The 24,770-nt window shown below is 38.5% G+C and overlaps 1 protein-coding gene across 1 annotated transcript in view; it reads left to right on the plus strand.

The window, feature by feature from the left end:
• The window catches only part of KPNA1 (karyopherin subunit alpha 1), a 57,641-nt gene that overhangs the window by 22,130 nt on the left and 10,741 nt on the right, over nucleotides 1-24,770 (plus strand). The window contains exons 7-13 of the mRNA XM_068181865.1: nucleotides 4,599-4,687; nucleotides 5,974-6,073; nucleotides 6,623-6,786; nucleotides 7,867-7,945; nucleotides 10,081-10,206; nucleotides 22,769-22,896; nucleotides 23,658-23,836. Coding sequence (XP_068037966.1) covers nucleotides 4,599-4,687; nucleotides 5,974-6,073; nucleotides 6,623-6,786; nucleotides 7,867-7,945; nucleotides 10,081-10,206; nucleotides 22,769-22,896; nucleotides 23,658-23,836 — 865 coding nt within the window. The remainder of the gene's footprint in view (nucleotides 1-4,598; nucleotides 4,688-5,973; nucleotides 6,074-6,622; nucleotides 6,787-7,866; nucleotides 7,946-10,080; nucleotides 10,207-22,768; nucleotides 22,897-23,657; nucleotides 23,837-24,770) is intronic.

Below are 24,770 nucleotides of genomic sequence, written 5' to 3' on the forward strand. Positions count from 1 at the left end.
CTAACTTCCCTTAGCAGTAGTTCAGGAACAGATACCAGTGTACCTTATCTTCTGATCTCAATGTTCCCAACATATATTTTTCATATCTATAAGCCAGCTTTAATTTTACACTTTTTTCCTTTGCATATGCTAGTTCCTGAGTCTAGTGAAGAGTCTAAGTCTGCTGTTTCATAGAAGTCTCTGAGGCAATCTTTATAGCTATGTTTAATAAGCAACATGTATGTTAATGAAATGATTCCTTACATCCTTTTACAAGATCTGTTTCCCATTAAGCTGTGCAGGCCTCATTAATTAGCCTACCATCCTTTAACTCTTTCATTGCTTGTATTGTGTGTCAGTCTTCCTCTGTTGTCAGTGGTCAGACCATTTCATATATTTTTTCCATCAGAGATATTGAATTTATCACAGAATCTACATCTGCATTATTTATGAACAACACTGGCTACATCTCCCTTCTCTCCCCATTTCTGTTTTTGGTTTACTGATTTTTAGGTTTAGTCAGTGGCATATGTCCTAGTCCTTTTCCACTTACCACAGTGTTTTTCTTCCAAAAGACATCTAGAAATTTTGATCTACCTGCCTGAAATTATTTATATTGAAAGACTCCATCAAAGCCTTTTAGACATGCTTAAGGTTGATGTGGCTTGAGCAGTGCCTTAGCTGCACTTCTTTCCTGAGTTCCCTTGCTGTGGTACTTAAAACCCAGATGTCAGCTTGGGTTTCCTTGATAAACGTGGAATTTCCTTCAAAACCCATGCAAGGTGTTGTGCTGCCTGTCCAGGAGGATTGTGATTGTCTCACAGTGACAGGTATGTGTCACCGTGCTCCGCTGGACAGGCGGTGGCATGAGCATCCCCAGCTGCCCTGTTCCCCTTTGGGAAAGTTTGCATTTTCAGCTGAGGCAACCAGTATGTTTCTCCCTCAGTATTTTTTCCATTTCTAGTTGTATTGCTGTTCCTTTTGGTAGCCATCACTTGCTTGGCAGAGCTGACCTGTGAGTCTGGTATCCAGGCTCTGCTTGGCTTTTACATCAGCAGTCCTATTAACAAGCTCTTGGTAATCAAAATCAGGACAAACAGTCAAGGTATGAGGATGAGCTACTTTCTCTGTTTGTCAGATAAGATATGAGAAGAAGGAGCTATAATCACCCCAGCCACTGAAAGAAAGATGTTTTCTGTGTTAGGACATAGTAGCAGTCATCTCCTAGGAATATGTCCTTCTGGTATCCTTCCTTATGTTCACTTAGCCAATCACACTTGCATGCAAGCTAATCTTCACCATCTTCATCTCAGCATTGGATCCTTTTCCCAAGTCAGCATCCAAATGTTGAGAAAGGGTTGATTCTTTGTAATATTTCTTCTTCACTGAGAGGCAAACTCTGCACACTGTTGGTCATTGGTTAAGCACTTAGTTTAAGTATCCAAAGAAATAATGGCTAAGAATCTTCAGAATCCAGGGGATAAGTGGAGAGTTGTCAAAAAGCACATGATTATTCACAGAAGGCACCATATGGTTCAACAGTACTCTACAAGACTTGCACTTTGCTTTTACTGACTACTGAAGTTGTCCAGCACTGCAGGAAAAAAACACTAGAGTTCAGTGATGAGTAAAATAAATTGAAGATTTACAACAAACCCTACTCCGCTGTTAGCAATAAATGGTAATTGATACAAATGTATAAAAATAGGTGATGTCAATTAAAAAGGCAACATTTGCACTTTCAGTTTGCACACAGCTTTCTACCTAACATGTGGGTTAAAAAAATCAGGCTACAAATCTTGAAATTAATGTCATCTTTAAGTTGGGATTTAGATAATAGAAGGAACTGAAATGGATTTTTTTGTTACATATTTTTTTGATTTAATAAGCTGTAAAATTGAATGAACATGAAAACATTTGTGTAGAATGAAGCCAAAGCCAAAACCTTGTGGCAAGTATTTGCATCTTGAGGAGAAATGGAAATCATTGGACATTATTCAGACAAACAAACCCTGAAGAAACTTGTGATTGTTCATGTGTTTGTGAAAACCATGACAGAGCTTTGTATTTATGGCAATGTTTGATGTGAAGAGTTTAAATGAGCTTGACTTCCATTCCTTACTTATCTGAAGAGCTAAAGTAATTCCCTAAGGAGAGACATCTTCCATATTGAATGAAATATTGCATATTTTTCTAAAGTCACCCCAGGACATGGTATTTCAATTAATTGGCATCTTGTGTGCTATCAGTGATTAGCATTACAAGAATTTGTTATGACATCTTCTCTTACCAGCTCCTGTGACAGCAGACCACACAGCCAGCCTTTCCTTGCCTTAAAAACAATGATGAATGGGAAAGCAGAGGTGCTATTTGACTTCTCTGGTCAGACTTTTTGATGTGAGATTTGCTGTTGCAAAACCAGTCAGTCATTCAGGGTCAGAATGGATTCTTGGATTAAGTGATTATCACTCTTGTCAACCTTGAAAATAGGTATTGCTATAATGGCAGAAACAAAGACCACAGACAAATGAAATAGGGCTTCCTTGTTGTTTACCTGTGTAAGGGTGTCCAGGCAAGGAAACTGTGCCTTCATACAAAATCACTCACATCTTCAGTGAAAGAGAATTACTCTTTTTTCCCCCTGCAAAGTATTTTCAGAAGATTCACAAATTTATTTAGAACTGTCTGAAATCTTTGGTTCATTCCTCAAGCTTCTCCTTGCTGTAGAAATGCAAGTATTGGAGTGAACAACAGGTATGGCTCCTGAAAGTTCTGACATGAGCGATATTTTGCAGGAGGTGGCATATATTCTATCTCTTAAGCTAAATTTTTCTGGTAGCTGTCTGCTGTGTGTTGAGTCCAAGTGGCTGCCAGATCAAAGTTACACATTTTAGATAAAGTGTTGTCACAATAGTTGTAAAAAGAACAAGAGTTAGAATGAAAAATGATGATGAAGATCAGTTTTGGGAAGACATTGCGTAGGTATAATGGCTATGCTGTTTCATGGCACAGGTCAGTAAAGTCTCGTGCCATGCCTCTGACTGTGGCTGACAGCAGAAGCCTCAAAAACAGTAGAAAACAAAACAAACTAATCCTTCCCCAGAGCAGTCGCCTACTCTCTTCACAACTTGTAATTTAATGGCTCCAATCCTATGCTGTTGTTGGTAGTAGTGGTAGAGAGGAGGAGTCTTTTTATTTTGTATCTAGCAAGCTGACATCTCTATCTACATTCTGTATATACTTCTGGTTTTAGCTGTATCCATTTTGCAGGGTTTGCTAGTGCATTTGGTCCTCTAGAGTTATTAGAGTCTTGTTTTTTTTTATGGTAGCATATTTTTGCCACCATTTAAAAATATCTTACAAGAGAAACCTAATGCATTAAATTAATTGACACCATATTGAAAATTAATAAATGTGTTTATTTCAGGTTATCCAAAATTTTCCTTTAGGTAAAAAAATGTGGCAATTCTGTCAGTTTTTTTAGAGGAGCATTTTATTTTAAATAGGTATAGAGAGAGGGAAGAAGATGTTTATTTTGTGTGAGGAACTTGCTTTGTTCACTTGGAGAAATAGTTATATACTATAACTCATTTTACTGCAGCTAAATACGTAGCCTTCAACTGAAGAGAAATTTGGGGAGGACATCCAAAAGCCAAATAAGCCAACCAAATGAGCAGATACATGTATCTATTTGATACTACAATTAGTCTTCTGCTAACTTGAAGTAAATAGCAAATGTAAACTTCATAAGCTTTCTTGTCTGATAAAATATTGTAATTTGCATGGAATTCATAAAATTGCTTTTATACTTGGCATAGACTATTTCTGCTTTTTAAAGTTATAGCTCTCATACTGGTGGACAGTGATATAAAAAACACCACTTGGCCCAAAATATAAATCAAAACCAATTAAATATTTTCTTCTCATCATATTACAAAAGATGGATTTCATGCCGCTTTAATTCTGGTATTTTTGGTCTTCTCAAAATGAAGTTAGGGGTAGTACTGATGTCCAAGCCCTTGCATTTTGCCATGCATATGACTTAATCAGCAACACTGGTTCTGTCTCATAGTTTTATTTTAAAGAATTTATGTCCAGGCCCACCTGAACTCTTTGATTCTGAATATTGATTTATCTTGAACATAGAGTCTCATTTTTATCTATGCCTATGTAAACAATGCATACTTTTATGCCTTCATAGTAAATACTAATACAGTCTTTTCCACACAAACATTTTTGGGTAGATACAGACTTACTTGACCTGTGCTACAAACGTCTGGTTTTAAATTAGGTGTGAACAAGGAGGGTAGCATTAGAATGTTCCTAAGCCTGTGAAGGTGAGCTCATGTCTTACATCGTGGGCAGAGCAAAGGTATGTGTGGACAATCTTGGGAGACATACATGTTTGCTGTTATGGTGTTCTTAGATCTCCACAGATATTCCTGAATCATATAGTGAGCTTGAGTGTATACATGTAATATGCAACCAGAATGCATTCCCCTTCTGTACATTGTCCAGGACCTAACAGAGAGAACAGATTATCTCCCAACTCTAATACATATGTTAAACTGGTGGAATTTTGAGAATAAAAACAATTATTATTATGTTTTTCATTGCAGGCAGTATGGGCTCTTGGCAACATTGCTGGAGACAGCACTATGTGCAGAGACTATGTTTTGGACTGTAATATCTTGCCCCCTTTGTTGCAGTAAGTTTGTTTTAATATGTTTTTCAGAATTTTGCTTGAGTGTCTGATGTGACTAAAATTTGGGTTTTGCCTTGAAGAATAGTAATACTGTTTTCTTTTATTGTGGACCAATCACAGTTTTTAAAGGGGAGTCTTGAACTACTTTTTTAATAAAGCTAAAATGAAAACATGTTTTAGAAGCAGCTAAGCTGGAACTATTTTATTCTACAGTGTGGGTGGATATCTGGGCTTATTTTAGAGTCACGGAATAATTTAAATTGAAAGGCACCTTTGGAGGTCATCTAGTCTAAGCCTTTCTTCATAGCAGGTGAGATCAGATTAGATTGCTCAACTGCTTAACCAGTCAAATTTGGAACATCAAAAGTAGATTCCGTAACTACCTGGAGTAACCTGTTGCAGTGTTTGACCATGGCGTGGTGAAACAGTGTTCTGATACCTAATCAGAATTTTCTGGTTTTTACCTCATGATGGTGCCTCTTGTCCTGTCACTGTGCACCTTTGAGAAGGATCTGGCTTCCTGATTTCTGTATCCACCTGTTAAAGTGTTGTTGGCAGCAGTTGTATCTCCTCTCGCACCATCCCCTTCTAAGGCTGAACAAATCCAGGTCACTGACGTCCCACTGCGTGTCATTTCTCTAGCCTGCTAATTATCTTGATGATCCTCTGCTTTAGAAGCATATTATTGCTGAAACAATGACACCATCTTGTGTTGTCATGTCCAAATTACAATTACACAGTCTCTGTCCCTTGCAGACTCTGCAGCAGGGGAATTTCCCATGCTCTCATAAAGACATTGGTACAGTGGGAGATGGCTGTGAGAAAAAGAAACTGAATTGTTACACTTGTGGGAAAATTGGGTCTTGAATTTCTGCATTTTTCTAGGCCAAAGTGGGACTCATAGTCTGAGACTTACATAAAAATGCAGTTTGGCGATGCGAGTTCTCTTCAAAACTACCTGCATGTCCTCCTTCTTAGAGTAATTTTGTCACAATTTCTGCATCTCTTTTGACTGTTAATCTGCCACCTCAGTAAGCATTTGAGTGAAATTTAGTGTAATGTTTACTGTTCTTGTTGGGATACTAGGTTCCTGTGTCTAGCATTTATGTTAGTAGCCATCAAGGATGATTTTCTTTTCAATGTATTTTTGAAAAAAAAAAAAAAAAGATCATGTTTTGCCCTGGTGAATATTAAAAATAATTTGATTTAATGGTGTACAGAGTTAATGGGGTTGCCTGGCTTTGATTTTTTAAAAGCAAGGGTTGGAATTTTTTGTTGGTTTGTTTTAGATTGCTTTCAAAACAGAATCGTCTCACTATGACCCGAAATGCTGTATGGGCTCTGTCCAACCTCTGCAGAGGGAAAAATCCTCCTCCTGATTTTGCCAAGGTAAGAGATGCTTGAAAGAAAATGTGTTGTGAAGTGGTGATAGATAAATTATTAGTTTAAGGTGGTGAAACTTAAAGTAAACAAAAGGAATGTTTCAGAGAAATTCTGAAATATTTGATGGCTGTCTTCCAGATGAAGTTTTTTGAAGTTTTTTGTTTAGTCCTTTGGGCCGACATTCACAACCAATGTTTTAACATGGCTGCCTTTTACCTTTTTGTTACTGTTTGTGTGCTGGAGATGACTCTCCCATAGCAGAACAAAGCTCTGCACTTCTTGGCTGCTGTAGAGCAGCACCTGGCACATCTTAGTGGATAAGGCCGAGTTTCACTGGCAGACGTTCTGTAGAGGCTGAAGAGTTGCTGTGGTGCTTTTCTGGAGACGTGCTTCTCCATGCTTGTATAGCTACAGTCCTGCACAGAAGTGCTAGCTAAGTCTGAAATTTTCTTAAGATGCCAGTGCCTAATCCAATAATGACATACAAAATTAGCTGACATAGTAATAGGTCTTCTGGCACTTTTAATGTATGTATCTTATCTTAATGTCTTACAGGTTTCACCTTGTCTTAGTGTGCTTTCCTGGCTGCTATTTGTCAATGATACAGATGTATTAGCTGATGCCTGCTGGGCTTTGTCCTATTTGTCTGATGGCCCCAATGATAAAATCCAGGCTGTGATTGATGCAGGAGTCTGCAGAAGACTTGTGGAACTACTGATGTAAGAAATCCATTGCAAGCGAGCATCACTCTTTTTTTGCCTGACATCAAGATTGTAACAATAAGGAGTTTAATTAAATAGGTCTTGAAATGTTGTAATTTCCAAAGAGCAAGATTTGAGTTTTAATTTTACCTGTCTGTTCAGTGTTCTCTATTTGTCATGAGTAACAAAAACAATGGAACTTTTCTTGTACTAATTTTGCTGTTTCTTAAGAGATTTTTTTCCTGTACCTAAGAGCTGCATTTTTGTAAAATCCACAATATACATTGGAATTCTCCTTGTGTCGTTGAAGTTACCTATAGGAAATTCCCTAAAGAGTATCAAAGATAAAAATATAAGAAATAGTTCAATTTACTAGAATTGACAGTACCAGGGACTTGAAATAGAAATAATTTCCTCAACCCTTACTGTAGAACAGTAGATGCATGCTTTGGTCAGTAAAGTGTAGCTGTGAGAGTTGGGGTCACAGACACTGGCCTTGTTCAGAGCCATTGCTTCAGATCCAAGGTCAGGACATGGACCATTCAATGGCCTAAGAACAAGGAATAATGGTTTTCAGTGATGTAAATAAAAAGACTATTAAGGCCTCTAACATTAGAGCAAATGTGATGCTGGATTAATGAATAGAACATATTGCCTCTAAGTAGTGTTTTATAGTGTTTTCACTGGAGAAAAAAAAATCCTTACTTCTTTCCTATTCCAGTTCTGATTTGACGATGATGGAAGGATGCATATGATGATGGAAGATGATCAACAGGGTTTGATGGGTTAAACACCCAGCTTTTATCCCTGTTCTTCTGTCTCATTCTTGCCCTTTGTGCATGCTACATTAAGTGTATTTTGTAGTTAAAGATAATGACTTTTTTCCTCCCGAGGATGGGAGCTGCTGAATGACATCTAAAGGTCTAAATATTTAGGAACCCTAGAAAGGTTTGCCATTAGTTATAAGTCAGTATTTATTTAGATAGTGATAGTCAGATTTATCAGGGAAGTTTTCCCCCAGCTGTTTCTTCCTTGAGAATGTGAAGCTGGAGATGCTCTGGGAAGGTTAATACTTATATTTTTCTTTGTCAATTTTAGGCACAATGACTACAAAGTTGTATCTCCTGCCTTACGAGCTGTGGGAAACATCGTTACAGGAGATGATATCCAGACCCAGGTATGGATGAACTTTCTCTTGTGTTGTACTGCAGTTCATGTTTCTGTTAATTGTGGTAACCTGTTCACAAGCAGCTCCTCTTCTTCCTTTTGAAGCTTGAAACGGAATGTTGATGACACTAACTGCTTCAAAATGTGATGGTTTTCAGTTTTTCTGTTCAGTCTTGAACTGGTGATGGTTCTTAGGTAGCTGTGTCTGGGACTTGTGTGCAGCTGTGCAATACCCCTCAAGGGTGGGATGTTTTTGGCTTATTTAAAGCAAATCTGTATCTTCAGTTGAATTTTGTGCTGAGTGATGTACTCTGGTAGTGCCATCAAAGGCCTGTCACATTCAGTGCTGTTGCCAATCTGTGATGAATCTATCATAGATATGATGAAAATATGTCATATTATGATGAAAAACAAGTGTCTGGTAATATTATGGGTGGTGTGTAGCTGTGTCTGGACATTTATTTGGAGAAGCATTGGTAGGAGGCAGTGACTCCCACCACTGCATTGGAATTAAACTGGAAGGCAGGAAACCTGGTGCTTCAGAGGTTGTCACTGGGATGCTTCTGTAGTTCAGTGACTCTGAGACCAGAGTTAAAGATGAGTTAGCACCATCAGGGCACTGTCAGTATCTTATTCCTAGGAAGAAGATAACATGATTTTTTGATTGTTGCAATATATTTTGTGTAGCTGAATTATAGAGGCATTGTTGTATTTTTTTCAGTGGCATTTGTTTCGCAGATCAGTCATAAAGAATGACTGAGGTGGGATTTCATAATCTTGTTAAAGATAAAACCACAAGGGATCACTAATACACATGCAATGCAGGTTATTAAATACTGCATGAGTCTTAGATTTTAATTAAAAATAGTTTAAAGGGTTTTGTTGTGCATTATTTTTTATAAGGAGCATACTATGAGCTTTCCTAAAATTCTAGAGAACTGTATAGGTAGGATAGGTTGATAGTCCTGCCTACAGTTTGTGCTGTATGCTAAAAAGTGATATAGGACGCATGTAAAAATCAGTAATCAGAAGGAAGGGCCCAGCTTTGAGAGCTGATACATTGCTGAATATGAATGCAACATACAAGACAGTTCGTCAAGAGCTGTTCTCTCTAAAACCTTGGGGCACAAACTTGCTTTTACTTTTTCTCTCATTTTCAGCTATTAACATTTGGCAGTGCTTGAACATGGCTAAAACTATATATAGTATGCATGAAGAAAAAAAAAAATTTCCTAGCAGACACCTGATAAAATCCTGAACCATAATCTTTGCTTTTTTAATCTTAGTGGGGAGTACACAGATTTTAAGAATATGGAGCAGGGAGGGATGCAAGCAAGGGAATTAAGTCCTCAGATTCCATGATCAGAAGTCATGACCATGATTCAGCTTGACTGGAGTATTTCTCATAAAATTCTGTACCACAGTGTTGTTTCCAAGGTGCTGCTTTTGCCACACAAGGCAAAACTACTGTGCTTCTTGGTATACTCTCCCAGTTTTTGGCTTCATTGTTAGACCTGAATTTAAACAAAACAAATTATTGTTCATTTTTCATTTTTTGAATCTTGTTATGCCCTTTTAGGCGGTCAAAAAATCCTTCACTATCACACATGACATAATCAAGGGTGCTGTCTTGTAACATCCAAGTTCTGGGGCATTTTCTGTTGTACTTCAGTCATTTAGGAAAAGGAAATGGTGCTGCAATTTTTCTGCACTGTAAAATTGCAGGGTTTTGCAGTTTTTGGCATTTTTAAAATAAGAATTGTCCATTCTTAATGTTACTGCATACAACACATGTCACACTCTGCACCACAGTGCCAGCAGATGTGGAAATAGAAGTAGTTGGCGCTTACAATTGTACAAAAATACGAGAAAATACAATAATTTTTTTTTGTTTGGTCATAATATGCTTAGTATCTTCTTGTTTTCAGATAACACTGAAATCATTATGAAATTGTAATCTCTTACCTGAAAGACTTGGTAGTTTTGGTCTTTAGTTTTCCTGCAAACATTTATTTCTTAATTCTTGCTGGGGTTTTTTTTTTTTGCTTTTTATATTTTCAAGACATTGTACTCCTTATTCCTGTGATTCTTTATCCTAAATTTCTTCTATGGTGTGTTTTGTTTTGTTTTTCCTGTTGTATTCAGGTAATTCTGAATTGTTCAGCTCTGCAGAGTTTGCTGCACTTGCTAAGCAGCCCAAAAGAATCTATCAAAAAGGAAGCATGCTGGACAATATCTAATATAACAGCTGGAAACAAAGCCCAGATCCAGGTAAGCTGTTCAGCTATGAGCAGTAATCTTTGTCCTGCAGACTAGAAGGAACACAGGTGATTTTTTGTGCATAAAGTGCATATTTGTGTGTATGCATTGTCACTGATATATAATTACATACAAGAAGTATATTACTGTGTGTAATTAGAATATTTAAATGGCCCAGTCATCTCCAAACTCAAATAATTTAATTTTCTAATCCTCTGCACATTATAAGGGGGGAAGACAGTCATGGTAGAAAATGCCAAAATATGGCTAAGCTCAAGAAAATTTTCTCTTAAGTAATTTACTTTGTGCTTTTGACAGACACTAAGATATAGAAATTCTGAAGTATTAAAAGAATAGGCTACAAACTTTGAGAATCGAATAATTTCAAATATTTCTTGGTTTTACCATCAGACGCAGACATACATTTGAAAGTACTTTATTTCTGGTTATATTTTCTTATAATTCCTTTTATAATTTCCATAAATGGGCTTTATAATGCCCCAATGTAGGCATGTGTGCTTAGCCAAATTTAAATCTGCTGTTTATAAAACTGAACAGTAATGGAGGCTATCTAACATGCAGTCCTGGGATTTGCCCTTTCTGATTACACCGAATGTTGTAATCCCTTCATGTTAAGTGGTAGCACACCGAAGCTGAGTCCCATTCCCTTATGTCAGTCATTACAATTAGACTCCAAAAGATCAAATCGTTGTTCTGAGTCTGGACTGATTGTCAGCCATCAGGAAGAATTCCCAGGACTTGTCTCCGGGTGGTATAAATGAGAGATGGAATATTTTTTCCCCAGAGAAAAGTCTTTGGCTAGATGAAGAAGAAACAGCTCAATATATTTTGTTTTCCCTGAATATGGAGTTTTGTTCAAGAGCAATTGTACTGGGGAATTTTTTTGCTTGTCTTTCAGGGATGTGGTTAGACCTGGTGGGATGTCAGGTTTCCCCCCAAAGCTGCTCTGTGACTCTTCTCAACTGGTCAGGGGAGGGAAAATACAAGGGATGTTTCATTGAGGTTAAGGTCAGGGAGAGGTCACTCACTGATTACTGGCATAGGTAAATCCAGACTCAACTTGAGAAATTAATAGAATTTATTGCCAATCAAGATCAGAGTGGGATAATGAGAAGTAAAACTAATCTTAAAAGCAGCTTTCCCCCACCCCTCCCTTCTTTCTGGATTTTATCCCTGATTCTTTTCCTCCTCTCCTTGGCAATGCAGAATACAATCAGTTCTTCACAGGTTGTTTCTGCTGCTGCTTCCTCCTCAGGGAGGGAAGTCCTTTCTTTTCCTGCTCCAGCATGGGGTCCCTCCCAGGAGAGACAGTCCTTCAGAAACTGGCTGCTCTAGCATGAGTCCCCTCTGGGATCACCAGTCACACCAGCAAACCTGCTCCAGTGTGGGCTTCTCTGTCCAAGGGGCCACAAGTCCTACCAGGACTCTGCTCCACTGTGGGCTTCCCATGGGGTCACAGCCTCCATGAGGCATCCACCTGCTCTGGGGTCCTCCATGGGCTGCAGGTGGATCTCTGCTCCCCCATGGACCTCCATGGGCTGCAGGAGGGTATTCTGCCTCACCATGGTCTGCACCATGGGGCTGCAGAGGAATCTGTGCTCTGGCACCTGGAGCACCTTCTGCCCTTCCTTCTGACTGACCTTGGTGTCTGCAGGACTGATTCTCTCACATATTCTCACTCCTCTCTTCTCTGGCTGCAATTACTTTTGCCCAATATTTTTTCCCCTTCTTAAATGAGTTATCACAGAGCTGCTATCACTGTCTGGGGTGGGCTTAGCCATGGCCAGTTGCAGGTCCATCTTGGAGCCAGCTGGCATTGGCTCTGTCAGACATGGGGGAAGCTTCTGGCAGCTTCTCTCAGAAGCCGGTCCTGTAGATCCCCCCACTGCTGCCAAAACCTTGCCATGCAAACCCAATACAAAGAACATTGCCTCATTCCTTCTCTTTTGCAGAAGTGTTGGAAAAAGAAATTGTAGTGAATGATAGACTCATGAAGGCTTGGTTTGGAAGGGACCTTAAAGATCATCTAGTTTCAACCCCTCTGCCATGGGCAGGGATGCCATTCACTAGATCAGGTTACCCATGGCCCTATCCAATCTGGCCTTGAAGCCAGGCTTTATCTGAAAAATACAAGTGTTTCTATCAAGGCAGTTAAATAATAGTCTCAGGTAAATCAAATTTAGTTCTCAGGTTATGTTTTTCAATTCTTTTTTCCTTCATGGGGTACATAAAGTATTTTCAGAGATTGCAGAGGGTGCATGAAAATCTGGCTGGAGACATTTATTCTTTGAGGAATGGCAGTAAATGTCAGAAATATTAGACTCTGGAAATATTTGTCTTGCACATTAGTAACCTGGAAGAAACAATATTTACACAGAAAATGAACCAAACCTCTTAATATATTGGCAAAAGTAGCCAGGGCGTACTTTGTTGCCTCTGTTTTCCTTGGAAGGCAGCCTGATTTCTGCTCTTAAAATGGTGACTCTGGATTACTCATTCTGAATGATCAGAATTAGCATGAAGTGGTTAACCCTCTTCACCTGTGGGGTGGAGTTACTTCTCTTTTTGCAGAAAACTTGCAGAAGATGATGAAAAGGCTGCATTTTTTTCCTGAGGAGTAAGTGTATTATACCCATTGCAGGTGACACTAGGAAAATTTTCAGTGTGCATTCTCCCTTACAAAGAACATTCAGCTACTGAAGAGGCAAGCATAAAGCTTTAATACCTTCAGTGAGAGCTTCATCTCAGAAGGCATAGGAAATAAAGTTAATACCTTTGTGAAAGGTACTTCAGTCTTTGCTAAGATACCTGAAATTCCTGAAAATGAGAGCGAGTGCTCATCTAACATTCAGAGATCCTTCTGTTAGGAAATGAATAGGCAAAACCCAAAAACTTAGAAAGGTGGAAAGCTCTGTAGGTCCTTCTTGTTTGATGTAAAGATGTGACTAAGGTGGAAGTGGAATTGTGAGGAAAGGAACCCCCTACAGTGGTATTTGCTCTGGCTTTCTCAGTCAGGATTTTGTTTTTACTGCTGGAGGTCATGTTTTTTGTCAGATAGAGGGAATGAAATGGTTACTCAATCTAACCTTGGTAGACCTCCAAGAATTTTGATTCTGCTTTTATTGTGGTTTGTGTGTTAATCTGTGGATTAGCTGAATTTCTGACAAAAAGTGCTGTGTAAAATCCGCATCTGTACCACTGTTCTTTTTTCCCACATCAGCAATTGTAATTGCTGTGCAAGTAGCAGTGCCCCAAAGGTAGTTACTGCTGCCAGTACCAAAGTAAAAATGTTTTTGCCTTTGTATTTCTTGTGTTTCTTCTTTTTTTGCTTTTTATCCCTTCAACACCCACCTTTGAAATACAGTATTTTCTCTCTAGAAGGGCATTTCTGCTTTTTCTGGAAAGTCTAAGAGTATTTTCTGAGGAACAGTGCAACCAAATACATTGTCTTATGTTTGTGTTTTTTCTCAAGTCTGTTGGAGAGTTGCTTCAGGATGTGTAATTGTATAGGGATGTACCAAACTTTAGAAGAGCCTTAGAAAGCCAGATACCGATACAAGTTATTCCATAAAGACATTAGAAGTGACAGTGGAAAGTAGTTTGTTGTTAAAACATTTTTTTGAAACTTTGGGATCTCTTTTTTTCATATTCTTGATCTACTGAAGATACAGTTATGAGGAGTCCTAGAGGTAACTTGAATTCTAGTGCACCAGAAGCTATTTCAGTAGTGTATTCACTTTCGTAACTTCTTTGTAAGTATTCACTGTACCACATTGTGAAGGAGTAGATGGCTGTCCTTGTTTGCACAGTACTCTTACACCTGGTATTCACTACTCAGGCACAAATGTGGCTTTAGCTGAAGAGTCTTATCTGTATCCCTGGTAATCTTTGGTCTTCTAAACTGTTATCACGTCTTTATTTGAAAATGAGTAAGGATAAAATAACCTCTCCTTTGTTAAAACAGAATTTGCCTGATCTACCTGAACAAAATCATTAGTCTATGTATGTGTGTGTTTAGCAGTTTTAAAATGTTTTGAGGTATTTTATCACCGATCAGCTGCCTTTCTATTGAGAACAGATAAGAATTGCATGGTGACTTGAAAAGGTGAGGTCAGAAGGGAGAGACAAATTAACGCTTTGAGCCATTAGTATTGCATCTTCATTTCTAGCAGTGACTCTTTAAAAAGTGCAAAAAAAGCCATTTAGCTCTCCATAGAAAAATACTTGGGATTATGTGCATGGAAGCTCTCATTCTCAGGAGTCTTGTATCAAGAAGAAAACAGTGTCAAACAAATCACCAGAATACATGTGGATTTAAAAGAATCCCGCTTAAAAGCAGCTGCCTTAGGATATGTCACAGACAAAGTTGGAAGTGTGTTGATGCGTTATGCAGGTCCAGGGAAAAAGAATGCAAGAAGCATCTTCTCAAAGGTGAAAGCTGTATTTCATTTAAGAGTCCCTCAGGCCCCATTCAGAGTAATTGATCTGCCTTCAAACTCCAAGCACACACTTGCTTTGTTAGTGAAAAAATGATTGCCCTAAGTGCATACCCTATACTGACAGTTACAAAAATTAAAAACCAGTGTTTCTGATTGTGAGCGGGATATAACTATCCTGTTAATGATGACATACTGCAAATTGTGTCCATCATGAGGCCTTGATTTTTGGAACTGCAGAAAATGGATCATTAGAGAAAGTTGTGAAGTAAAGCACAGTGGAGAATGCTTACATCACACGTAATTGGAGAGCTCAAAGTCAGTGTTTCTTGGAAGTAAAATTGGCAGTTGCGATTGCAGTGATTACCTTGTGTTGAAAGGAAAGTCTCATCAGAGATGTGTAACAAGTTCCAGAAAGACCCTTGATTCTTTAGTTTCTAGTCTGAACCTAGAGAATGTTGTGTAAGATACAAGGTGTGATGAAATCTACTTTCAGCTCCACAGCTGATAAGTATGCATTTCTTAGAAAATGCCTTTGAGGTATTACTTCAGACAACTCCTATTTAATGGCAAAACCATTGTAAACATTTGAGCTGAAAAGCACTTGAAAAAAAGGATTTCTGAAATTGAAAAATGCTTTTTGGTAAAATGTTTCTTGAAGATGGTCATAAGCTAAAATAGTGAATAAAAGTGTAGTCTGTTTTTAATTGCTGTGATGATAAAGGATAATTCCCATCTGGGATGAATACTTGATCTAATTAAGTTCATGGGTGAACCTGTTTCATCTGTGAGCTGAGGTAGGTTTTTTTTTCTTTCTCTACATTAATTTCACATGGTGATGAATTAAAACATTACTTCTTGAGAACTGGTCTTCATTACAGAAGGAATTCTAAGATACTAGATGCAGCTCTGAATTAAATTACATATTCTCCTTTCTTCCTGGTCCCTCTAAATTGCTCAATAGTTGCTACTAGAGGTCAGCTGGAGCAGATCTGTTCTGCTCTCTGTGATGTTTACTGGATTTTGAATGTGCACAATCTTTAGCCAGAAATCAGACAAGAATGATTTTAGCACATGGTAATTTTTTCACGTCTGCTTGGCACAGTAACCGACATTTTTGCAAGTTACCAGCTGATCTAACTAGTGGATTGTTGCTTCAGAACAGTTCGGATGTTAAAATTCTATGGAACTTTGGGTAGTGCTCAAGCCATAATCTAGCAGTCCCTTCTGCACACCAAGAAGACATTACAATATTTTGATGAATCTAATAGGTATTTTACCTAACCAGCATTAACAGACAAAACTATATTTAGTGTTGTCTAAGATTGCATTGGGTTACACTCCCTCCATCCACCCAGTGTAAAGTATAGAAATATAAAGTCAGAGGGAAGGACTTTTAAATTCATCTCCACTTTCATACTGCCTACGATGCTGTTTGGTAGCACACTCCAAAGGCTTTCACTGCCATTTCTAAAAGATAAGGCAGCAGCCTATCACTATTAGATTTGCACTCCAACACAATAAAATAAACTCTTTCTAGTGTTAAGGCAGTGTAAATTAACATGCATGAAATGTGTGAAAGTGCGTTCTGAACTGTCTTTGGTGGCTCTTACTAAAGCACAGGAGGTTTGGGTTTTTTTCCCCACCAAAGGTGGAAGTGAAAGCCTTTCAGAGTGTGTTATCGACAGTGCCTAGGCAACAGAAAAGTGTGGTGAAATGCAGCAGTCTTTCCCCTCTTTATTTCAGTGCTTTCAAGGTTTGGGGTGGATGTGTATATCCTGATGCAATCGTGATTGTCACTAAGTATAGTTTTTGTTTGTTAATTTCCTAGTTTGTATACAGCTTTGCTGTACTTCAGTGGATAGCTTCCCCAGTCAGGGAGAAGGGGAGCTACATCTTCCTGGGAGTCAGAAGGAGAACTGCACAACTGAAGCTTAATCCTGACTGTCGACCCTTCTGAAGGGTATGAAAGGCTATCACATACCTCAGAAAATGTTCTGTGTCTTAACTTCGCTACCCGTTGAAAAGCTATGGAGGGCAGTACATCAGACACAGTCTTCCATGTCTGACAGTGAAGACATCATAGGAGTTCTCTGCTCTTGACAGGTTAAGAAACTTCTCACTTCTTTTCTGACATTCCTTAAATTTTTACAAGAACATCCAGAAGTCTGAGTATGGATAGGCATGGTTGCAACAAGATCTGTGCCATATTTTTCCTCCTCTAGAATTTCTTAACCTTGCAGAAGAGTGACATGGGCAAATGTAGCAAATGATATATTGCATGTCAGTTTTAAAAACTCTGGAATGAAATGCATTTTTACAAAATGTGGTGAAAGTTACAAGGTCAGAGTTGTCAGAGGCTCTTCTCCAAAAGGACCACTGGGGACCACTCCAAAAGTAGTGCTGGGGACATGGAAAAGAAATCACATGATTCACACAGAGCTGTGGTTTATACAGGCATCAAGTTACCTTAAATATAAAGTGTGTTTAGTTTATGTCATAGTTTGCATAAGTAACCTAAGAATCTTAACATGCTGTTTGTGGTAGTAGGACTTTAAAAGGTATATCCATTAAGAGCAAAATATGGCATTGCTGACAAGGTCATATTTGTTTGCAGACTAGTGAAAGTCAAAAGATTAATCTCTTTCAGGTTTGACTTTGTGTTTAATTACAAAATCTGCTTTCAGGCTTCTGCATACCTTATACCACATTGAGGGCAGCAGAGCTAGAATACCTTTAATTTCTTTATTCTCTCTGAAAATCACAGCAGTCAGTGGGGTGTTACTGCCTTTGGGAGGCTGGTTGGTGTGTTTGGTTTTTTCTTTCTTTGTTTTGGTTTTTTTAGGATTGACTGACTCTAAAAGCAGGAGAGAGCTCAGAAAGGTGCTGCTCATTATACTGGAGGTTCTTCGTGATGGCAATAACAGCCTTGTGTAAACTGGCTAGAAGTTTGCTTTATACACAGTTTGGAGGATATAGGCTTAGGTGTCTGTGTCAACAGCATAAAGGTTCATTAGAAGTGAGATCTGAAGTGCTTCCCCTCTGACTCTAGGAAGGCAGTGCACTTTGTACCCATGCCATAATGTGAAGTAGTTTCGGCTTACAAATATTTGCTAAGTTATTTATGAAGCAGTTGTAAATTGAATAAATAAACAAGGTAACTGGAAAAGAAGTCACTGAGAAGCTTCTATGAACTAAAATTTCCAGCCAGGAGGGGGAGATCATAGCAGTAGGCTTGTATTTGCAGCTGCCAATTATATGGTGACTGTAATTTTGATTTTTTTAAAGGTAATAAGAGAGCTTGCAGGAGTAGGGAATAAATAACAGTCTATGACTTGTTTGCTTTCACATTTATGTGATGAATGATATGTAGACATGTGATGCCAGCACATGCACACTAAATGTGTGTGTGTTTGCATATCACAAGTGATTTAGGTGTGGGAACCCAAAGGGGGAGAAGCAGATTCTCACAGGGTATTGATGAGCTCAGAATATGAATTTAATATACTATGGCTGAAGACCTCCCCAAGAACGACTGCAACATATTTAGATTAAACATCCATGCAGGTTTAATGATACTTAGAAAATTTATTTTTGTAATCTAGCTTCACTCTTTAAAAATTCAATACTGTGAAGTGAAGAAGCTTGATTAAAATAAGACAGGTAGAGTGTTTCCAAAAGACAGGCAACCCTCCTAGAGGACTACACCACTGGGATACCAAGTATTAAAAAAACACCCCAAACCAAAACAACATACACTCCCCAAACCAAACACAGAAAAGTTGACACTTTAGAAGTGAGGGTCAGGTTTGCTGAAATACCGAGCATTACAAATCAAATTTGAAAGTTAATATTTCAATTAAAAATTCAGTTTAAATTTAGTTTTGTTTTTCTGAAAGACTTGTAATTACAACTCCAGATGGGGTTCAGTTCCAGCAAACACCGATGGATGCAGCTGGGCAAAAACTTCAGTGTTAGTTTAATGTATTAAAGGATGGGCTTTGGATTGCCTGTTGTGCAAAAAAGAGATTTCTAATGTATTTTGTAGATAGCACCTCTGTGCCTAGTAGTGGCAGCCTAAAACCTTTTTATTTATTTCATGTTTTTCAAGTTCTTGTTGAACTGAAATCTCTTATCTCTGTTCCTTTTGTTTGAAAGCTATACTTATCTTGAGCATTTTCTATGCATTACACTCCTTTAGTCTTCAACACACTTCCATGTCAGGCACACACAGTATAGGAATGCTAAAAAAGTAAAGTAATTTGAATTAAGCCAATCTAAGTCCTTAGAAGTTTTAAGTGCCTCATCCTGCTACAGTTCTTTAGGGTTTTGCTCTGCATGAGGCTTGCTTTTCTCAAAAAACCCCAAAAACAAAACCAAAAACACTACCAAAAAAAAAATCAAATTCTGTTTTAGCATTTACTGTTTTATCACTTAAAAGAAGTTTACTTGAAAGGGAAACATCACTTTCCACAGTAACTGTTGTTCCCACATAAAATATCATAGAGATGGGAATCCTTAAGCATTCTAATGTGCTTTCAAGAGTAACTGCTGTGGGCAGGCTACAAGTCACAGGGTGTAAATAATAGATGCTGCCTAGCGCTTACTCTGTATTGATACTTTATTGTTTCTTCCCTTCCTGAGCTTAACTAGACTTTTGAAATCTAGTGAAGATATTAAGGTCAAAGCAGACCATTTTCTCACCTAGTTAATGGTGGGTTTTTTTTAATAAACCTGAGGTCTGAGAGTTTCAGCTGTTTGAGAGAGTGCTAGTGGAAAAGCTTGGCTGTGTTACAGAGAGAGAGTTGAGAACCTTTCACTAAGACTCATGCTAGGGTGAGATGGCAACACTTATGCTGCCTGTCAGGCAGCAGAAAACAGAAAAGTATACTGACTGGTAATCATCTCTCTTGAGTCAGTCTCTTTCAGAGAAGTTCCTTATGAGAGGCTGTGATCCATTGTAGTGCTTTAACTTGTTCTGCTTGGGTAAAGATAGCCAATTTCATTGTAGAGCAGAAACGAAGCAAGGTGCCCATAGCCTTTTATGCAGTAGAAATAGAAGTAAGAGCACTGAGCCAAGAGATGTGAGATCTAGGTTCAGTTCTTTCTGAGAAGGTTCAAGTGTGTATTTTTCCACTATTAAGAGTAATTTTACCCACTGAACTGAAGCATCCAAGCACTGAAGCTAAGAGTTCAAAGTTGATTGAGCCTGAGGAAAACAATAACAGTCTTTTGTGTTTCTCCCACTTAATTGCCTTCCTGTTGCTAGTTCCCTTTATTCTGAAATTGTCTTTCTATTTTACAAGTTTGAAGTTGAAACATTTTAAGGTAACTTTTTTTTGGCAGTAAGAAGACTCAAGTGTTAGTCACTGCCTGTGAGATAAGATGTGCTGATGTAGTTGCACACTGTCATGTAACATACTTTGATTTTAGTATTTATTATAGAAGTTGGTTTTAAGAAGATACTTTCTAAGGAAATGAATCTCCTGTAAAAGGATTGTTTTGGGGAGAGGATTTAATAAGTGATAATGAGAATTTTTTTACTTATTTTTTGCCACAATAGTAAAATCCTAATGCCCTTAAATATCCCTATCCTAGATTCATATCAAGATCTTTCAGCAGGCAGTGCTTGACATCCTGTAATACACTGTTCTTCTGAGGGCTTCTGCCTCAGCAACACCCTTGTATAGAATTCTCTGGACTCACAGAGAATTCTGGTCCTCTTTCTCCTCTCCATCTGATGAGGTCTGAAGAAAAAACTGGAGAAAAAACTTACACTCTCACTCTCTAGGTGCACAGTCACAGACATCTCAAGTACCAATGTGGATTCTCCACTCAGCTGCTGTCCATGGCTGCATCTGGAGCTCTCTTAACTCCCTGTGCTTGGATTCTACTCACTGGCTGGTTCAGCTTGATTCTCACTGGCAAACAGATGAACATGTTTGTCTTGGGCATCTCCACGCTTGCAGACCCACTGAATATCAGCACAAACCCTCTGTCCATGCCTGGATCCTGGACCTCCCAGTTGCTGCCCAGTCAGTTTGCCAGCAAGCTGAGTATACTGTGATCTTCCATACCCACCACTGCTTTCCCATCCCCCATCTCTGGGGAGAACATCATCTCTCCCCATTATGCTCTCCCCATCACTGGGGAGAACATAAATTCCCCCACCACATGTCGCAGGTACCCAGGCAAATGGGTTCTGTGACCTACAGTCCCTTTGCAGCTGAGGTGCTGGGATCTTCATTAAACTTTGCTCCAGTCCCTCTAGTAGCTGGCATCCAGGCACATGGTCCCCATGGGCTGTGATCCTGCCCCAGTGGTTGATGCTGAGACCTTCACCTGCTCCAGTTGCAGGTGACCCTTTCATCCAAGACCTGACACCAGTTGCTGACCCCATATTCACATTTTATGGGACCTGGTTTCATGGCCCGTTTTGCTGCTGAGACACCCCCACCCACTGTAGCTGCTGGCCCCACAGACACAAGGGGTTCTCCTGAGGTCTGGTCCACTTCCTGGCCCAAAGTGCATTGTGCTCAGTTGCTAGCACCTAATCTTTACAGTGCTCAGGTGGGACAGAGAGAGAGGTTACGTGGTAAAAGAGTTAAGAAAAGATTTGTTACTAAGTTTTGCACAGTTCCACTTGTCCCTGTCATCAGTTACAAAGTCCAGGCTGGCTCTCTGCCTGTAGATTCTTAATGACCTATTAATTAGTGACTGGAACCTTTTCTTCTTTGTGATTGTTTTCTTATCCCTTGTCTATCAGGTTTGTGTCATTGTGTGTTTTATTTATTACTTTCCTGCTATTTGTATCTGCCTTTGAGCTGGAAAGGTGCTTGATCTGATAACCTTAATGAAGCAGATGCTCTCATGTTCCAAATACCCTACAGTGATAATTTCACAAATTAATTGGGGTTTTTTGCAGTAAAATATGCGAGGGGGTAAAATGCATCACTTTTTAAGATACTTCCTTTTGTCTTTTTTTTTTTTAATAGCTGGCTCCTGTTTATGACCTCTTACTTTCAGCAGTTGTGTTCTAAAATTTCAGTTAAGGATACTTCTTGAAATATTATTGGCAATGTACAAATGTAATACAGCATGGCCTGGTGGAAGTAATAGGTTCCTTGAGGACCCCAGATTGCTGTATTGGAAATGTGGATTCTTTGACATAGGAGACAGTGTTCATGGGCCTGTTGGTACAAGTGAGAGGCTGTATAGATTTATGAAGCAGAGACAGTGTGGATGCCCAGACAAACAGGAAGGATAAAAGAAATATCAAACAATTGTTTTATTTTTACCAGGTTAGCCATTCACACTATGAACTGACTGTAGCTTTTGCTGTATGTAATCTATTTTCTTCTACAGAGCTCTGTGCAAAGGATCTTTTTGGCTTTTTTTGGATTTCTCTTTGTTAGTTCTGTGATGATTTATGCTTGTAAAGTGGTAGATTAAAAAAAGTAATCCTGAGATCTTGCTTGTTTGAATGATCCTTATTCAGGTGTTTCAAATCCTTGTCATATGTGTAACAAAACTGGTTTAATTTTAATCTTATTGCAAAAGGCTGTTTTTAGAAGGAGCTACCAGAAACTTAAAGTTGCTGTCCAAATGTTCATTTGGCTTCTATCACTTTGTTGAGCTAAGAAGAGAACCCTACTGCCAAAGCATCAGTGCTTTGTCTTTTCATCAGGTGGTTGCTTGTTTTGAGTTCATACATGAACAGCTTTGCTCTGTTGTCTTGTGCACTGGAAATGTGTTACGGCGCACTGGCCTATTGAATTTAGGGGATCTTAATGACTTAATGGTTTACTGACTTAATAGCTGAGAGGTTTACTACCTGGAAAAATAAGGGAACTATGGCATTCTTTTGCTGTCAGGGTATGATTAAGTAGCTCATTAGATATGGCAGTCACTTGAGTCTGAATGTGTTTTGAATTCATTTAGAGTAATAACTAAGGTTTTGAATGTAAAGCTGAAAATTTATTTATCAGTTTTGATGTTTGATAAAGTGACATTTCATTGTTTAATGTGTTATGCTGGGCATGGACATTAACTAACTGAGGGCAAAGAAGTTATTTCTAATTTTTATTATGACCTTGCCATGTCATTTGCTTTTGCAGACAGTCATAGACGCCCATATCTTCCCAGCTCTTATAAATATTTTGCAAACGGCTGAGTTTCGGACAAGGAAGGAAGCTGCTTGGGCAATCACAAATGCGACATCGGGAGGCTCTGCTGAACAGATCAAGTATGAAATAGTTTAAATCTTTCGATGCAATAGACTGAGTTAGTTTAAAAACAAACTAAAGTTGGCAAAAAAACAATCAGCCTAGAAACTGAAAAAGCTTTCACTATGATTTCAGTGCTGTATCCAGAGAGACCATGTCCTTGTTATGAATGAGCCTTTCATTCCTTCAGGGAGAAATCATAAAAGTATTTCAGCTGTAATACTTATTTACATAATTGAACCATTTGTCTTATGTAAAAAAAACCCTAAATGCAGCTTTTAAACTAACTTCTGAGGGGTGTAAAGTATAACAGAGTGCAGTAACAGTCTGGAGAGGAATAGCTCAGCCCCTTGGACAATGGCATCACGTGCATTGTTTCTCCTGTTTAGCTTATACCTGTACATTATGCTTATATGCAGTTTTGCATAGTGAAAAATGAAAAAAATACTTTACAAGTATGTTAAATTAATATAATTGCTTTTTATAAAAATATTTATAAGTTACCATTATAAAAATATAGTTTATGGTACAAAAAAAAAGTTATTATTTCATTGCTATATGGAGAGAGTGAGACAGAAAAATGATTTTGAAGATATTGTCATTGTTTCAGCAGAACTGATTGGATAGAAATAGATGTCTTTAATTTCTCTATTTTTTTCCAGTCAAGTCGGTACTTTATCTGATTGTTTTGATTTGTTTGACTTTCATACTTAGCACTTAAATGGCTACACCCTTTATAATTTTGCAGACAATTTACTGGGTTCCATGTGATGTTTTTTAGGTATTTAGTAGAACTGGGATGCATCAAACCACTCTGTGACCTCCTTACAGTAATGGATTCTAAGATTGTGCAAGTAGCACTGAATGGGCTGGAGAACATCCTGAGGCTTGGAGAGCAAGAATCCAAACGCAGCGGCACTGGCATTAATCCTTACTGTGCTCTTATTGAAGAAGCGTATGGTATGAGCAAAACACCTGGGGAAATCAGGGGATACAGAAATGGTCACAAACTCATTGGAGTCTCAGCAGGCCCAGTTCTGTTCCCTTATCACTGTTGGTGAAAATAACCTGTTCTTTGATAAGTCTCCGGAGTACTCCATTGTCTACATTATCTTTGTCTGTGTATAGATTGGAGACAGACTATGCAGATCTTCTTTTCTTGATTCATACAGAGTAAAAGGTGTTAATAAGAAAACCACTACAATTCCCAGCAGTAGAGATTTACTAGAATGGCTAACACTTGGATTTCATTAGCGGCATCATTCCTTGCTGGTTTATTTTTCTTTGTATCTGGCTTCATGGCTTGAGTTTGCCCATGTGCTTTAATGCCAAAACTGGTTGCCTGAGTTTAACTACATTGTATACATATATATTATACAGGTTAGGAAATGGAGTCTCCGTCCTTGGAAGTTTGGAATACTTGTCCAGACACATCAGATCTTATCTGGTGTTGGTTAGTACTGCTGGGATGGGCTACAGGTTGGTCTAGATGATTATCAGAAGTCTATTTCAGCTTACACGTAGGTGATTCTGTAGTCACTGTCTTCATAAAGAAAGCACTGTGAACACGCTTTTAGGAAATGCGGTCCTAAAAGTCTCTTCAGAAAAAGTCTTTGAGTTTGAGGCCTTGTTCTTTACCCATTCAAGCTTGTTGATTTAAGTTTTGAGTGAAAGGGTAAAGGCAGATAGAAAATACGGAACACATGACACAGTTACAGAGATCTCTGTGGTCAGATTGGCTTTCCTTGGTTCTGGTGAGTACAAGTTGGATGCAGGTCTCCATAGAGAGGCCTATTCTTTCTGAAGGTGGGAGAGAAGAATGGAAGAGACTGAAAATTATTGTGGTCATGTCCTTGACTGAGCTGTAACTTTTATGTACTGCTTTTCTCTGCAG

This window comes from Anomalospiza imberbis, chromosome 2 (assembly GCF_031753505.1).
Source record: "Anomalospiza imberbis isolate Cuckoo-Finch-1a 21T00152 chromosome 2, ASM3175350v1, whole genome shotgun sequence".
Lineage (NCBI taxonomy): Eukaryota > Metazoa > Chordata > Aves > Passeriformes > Viduidae > Anomalospiza > Anomalospiza imberbis.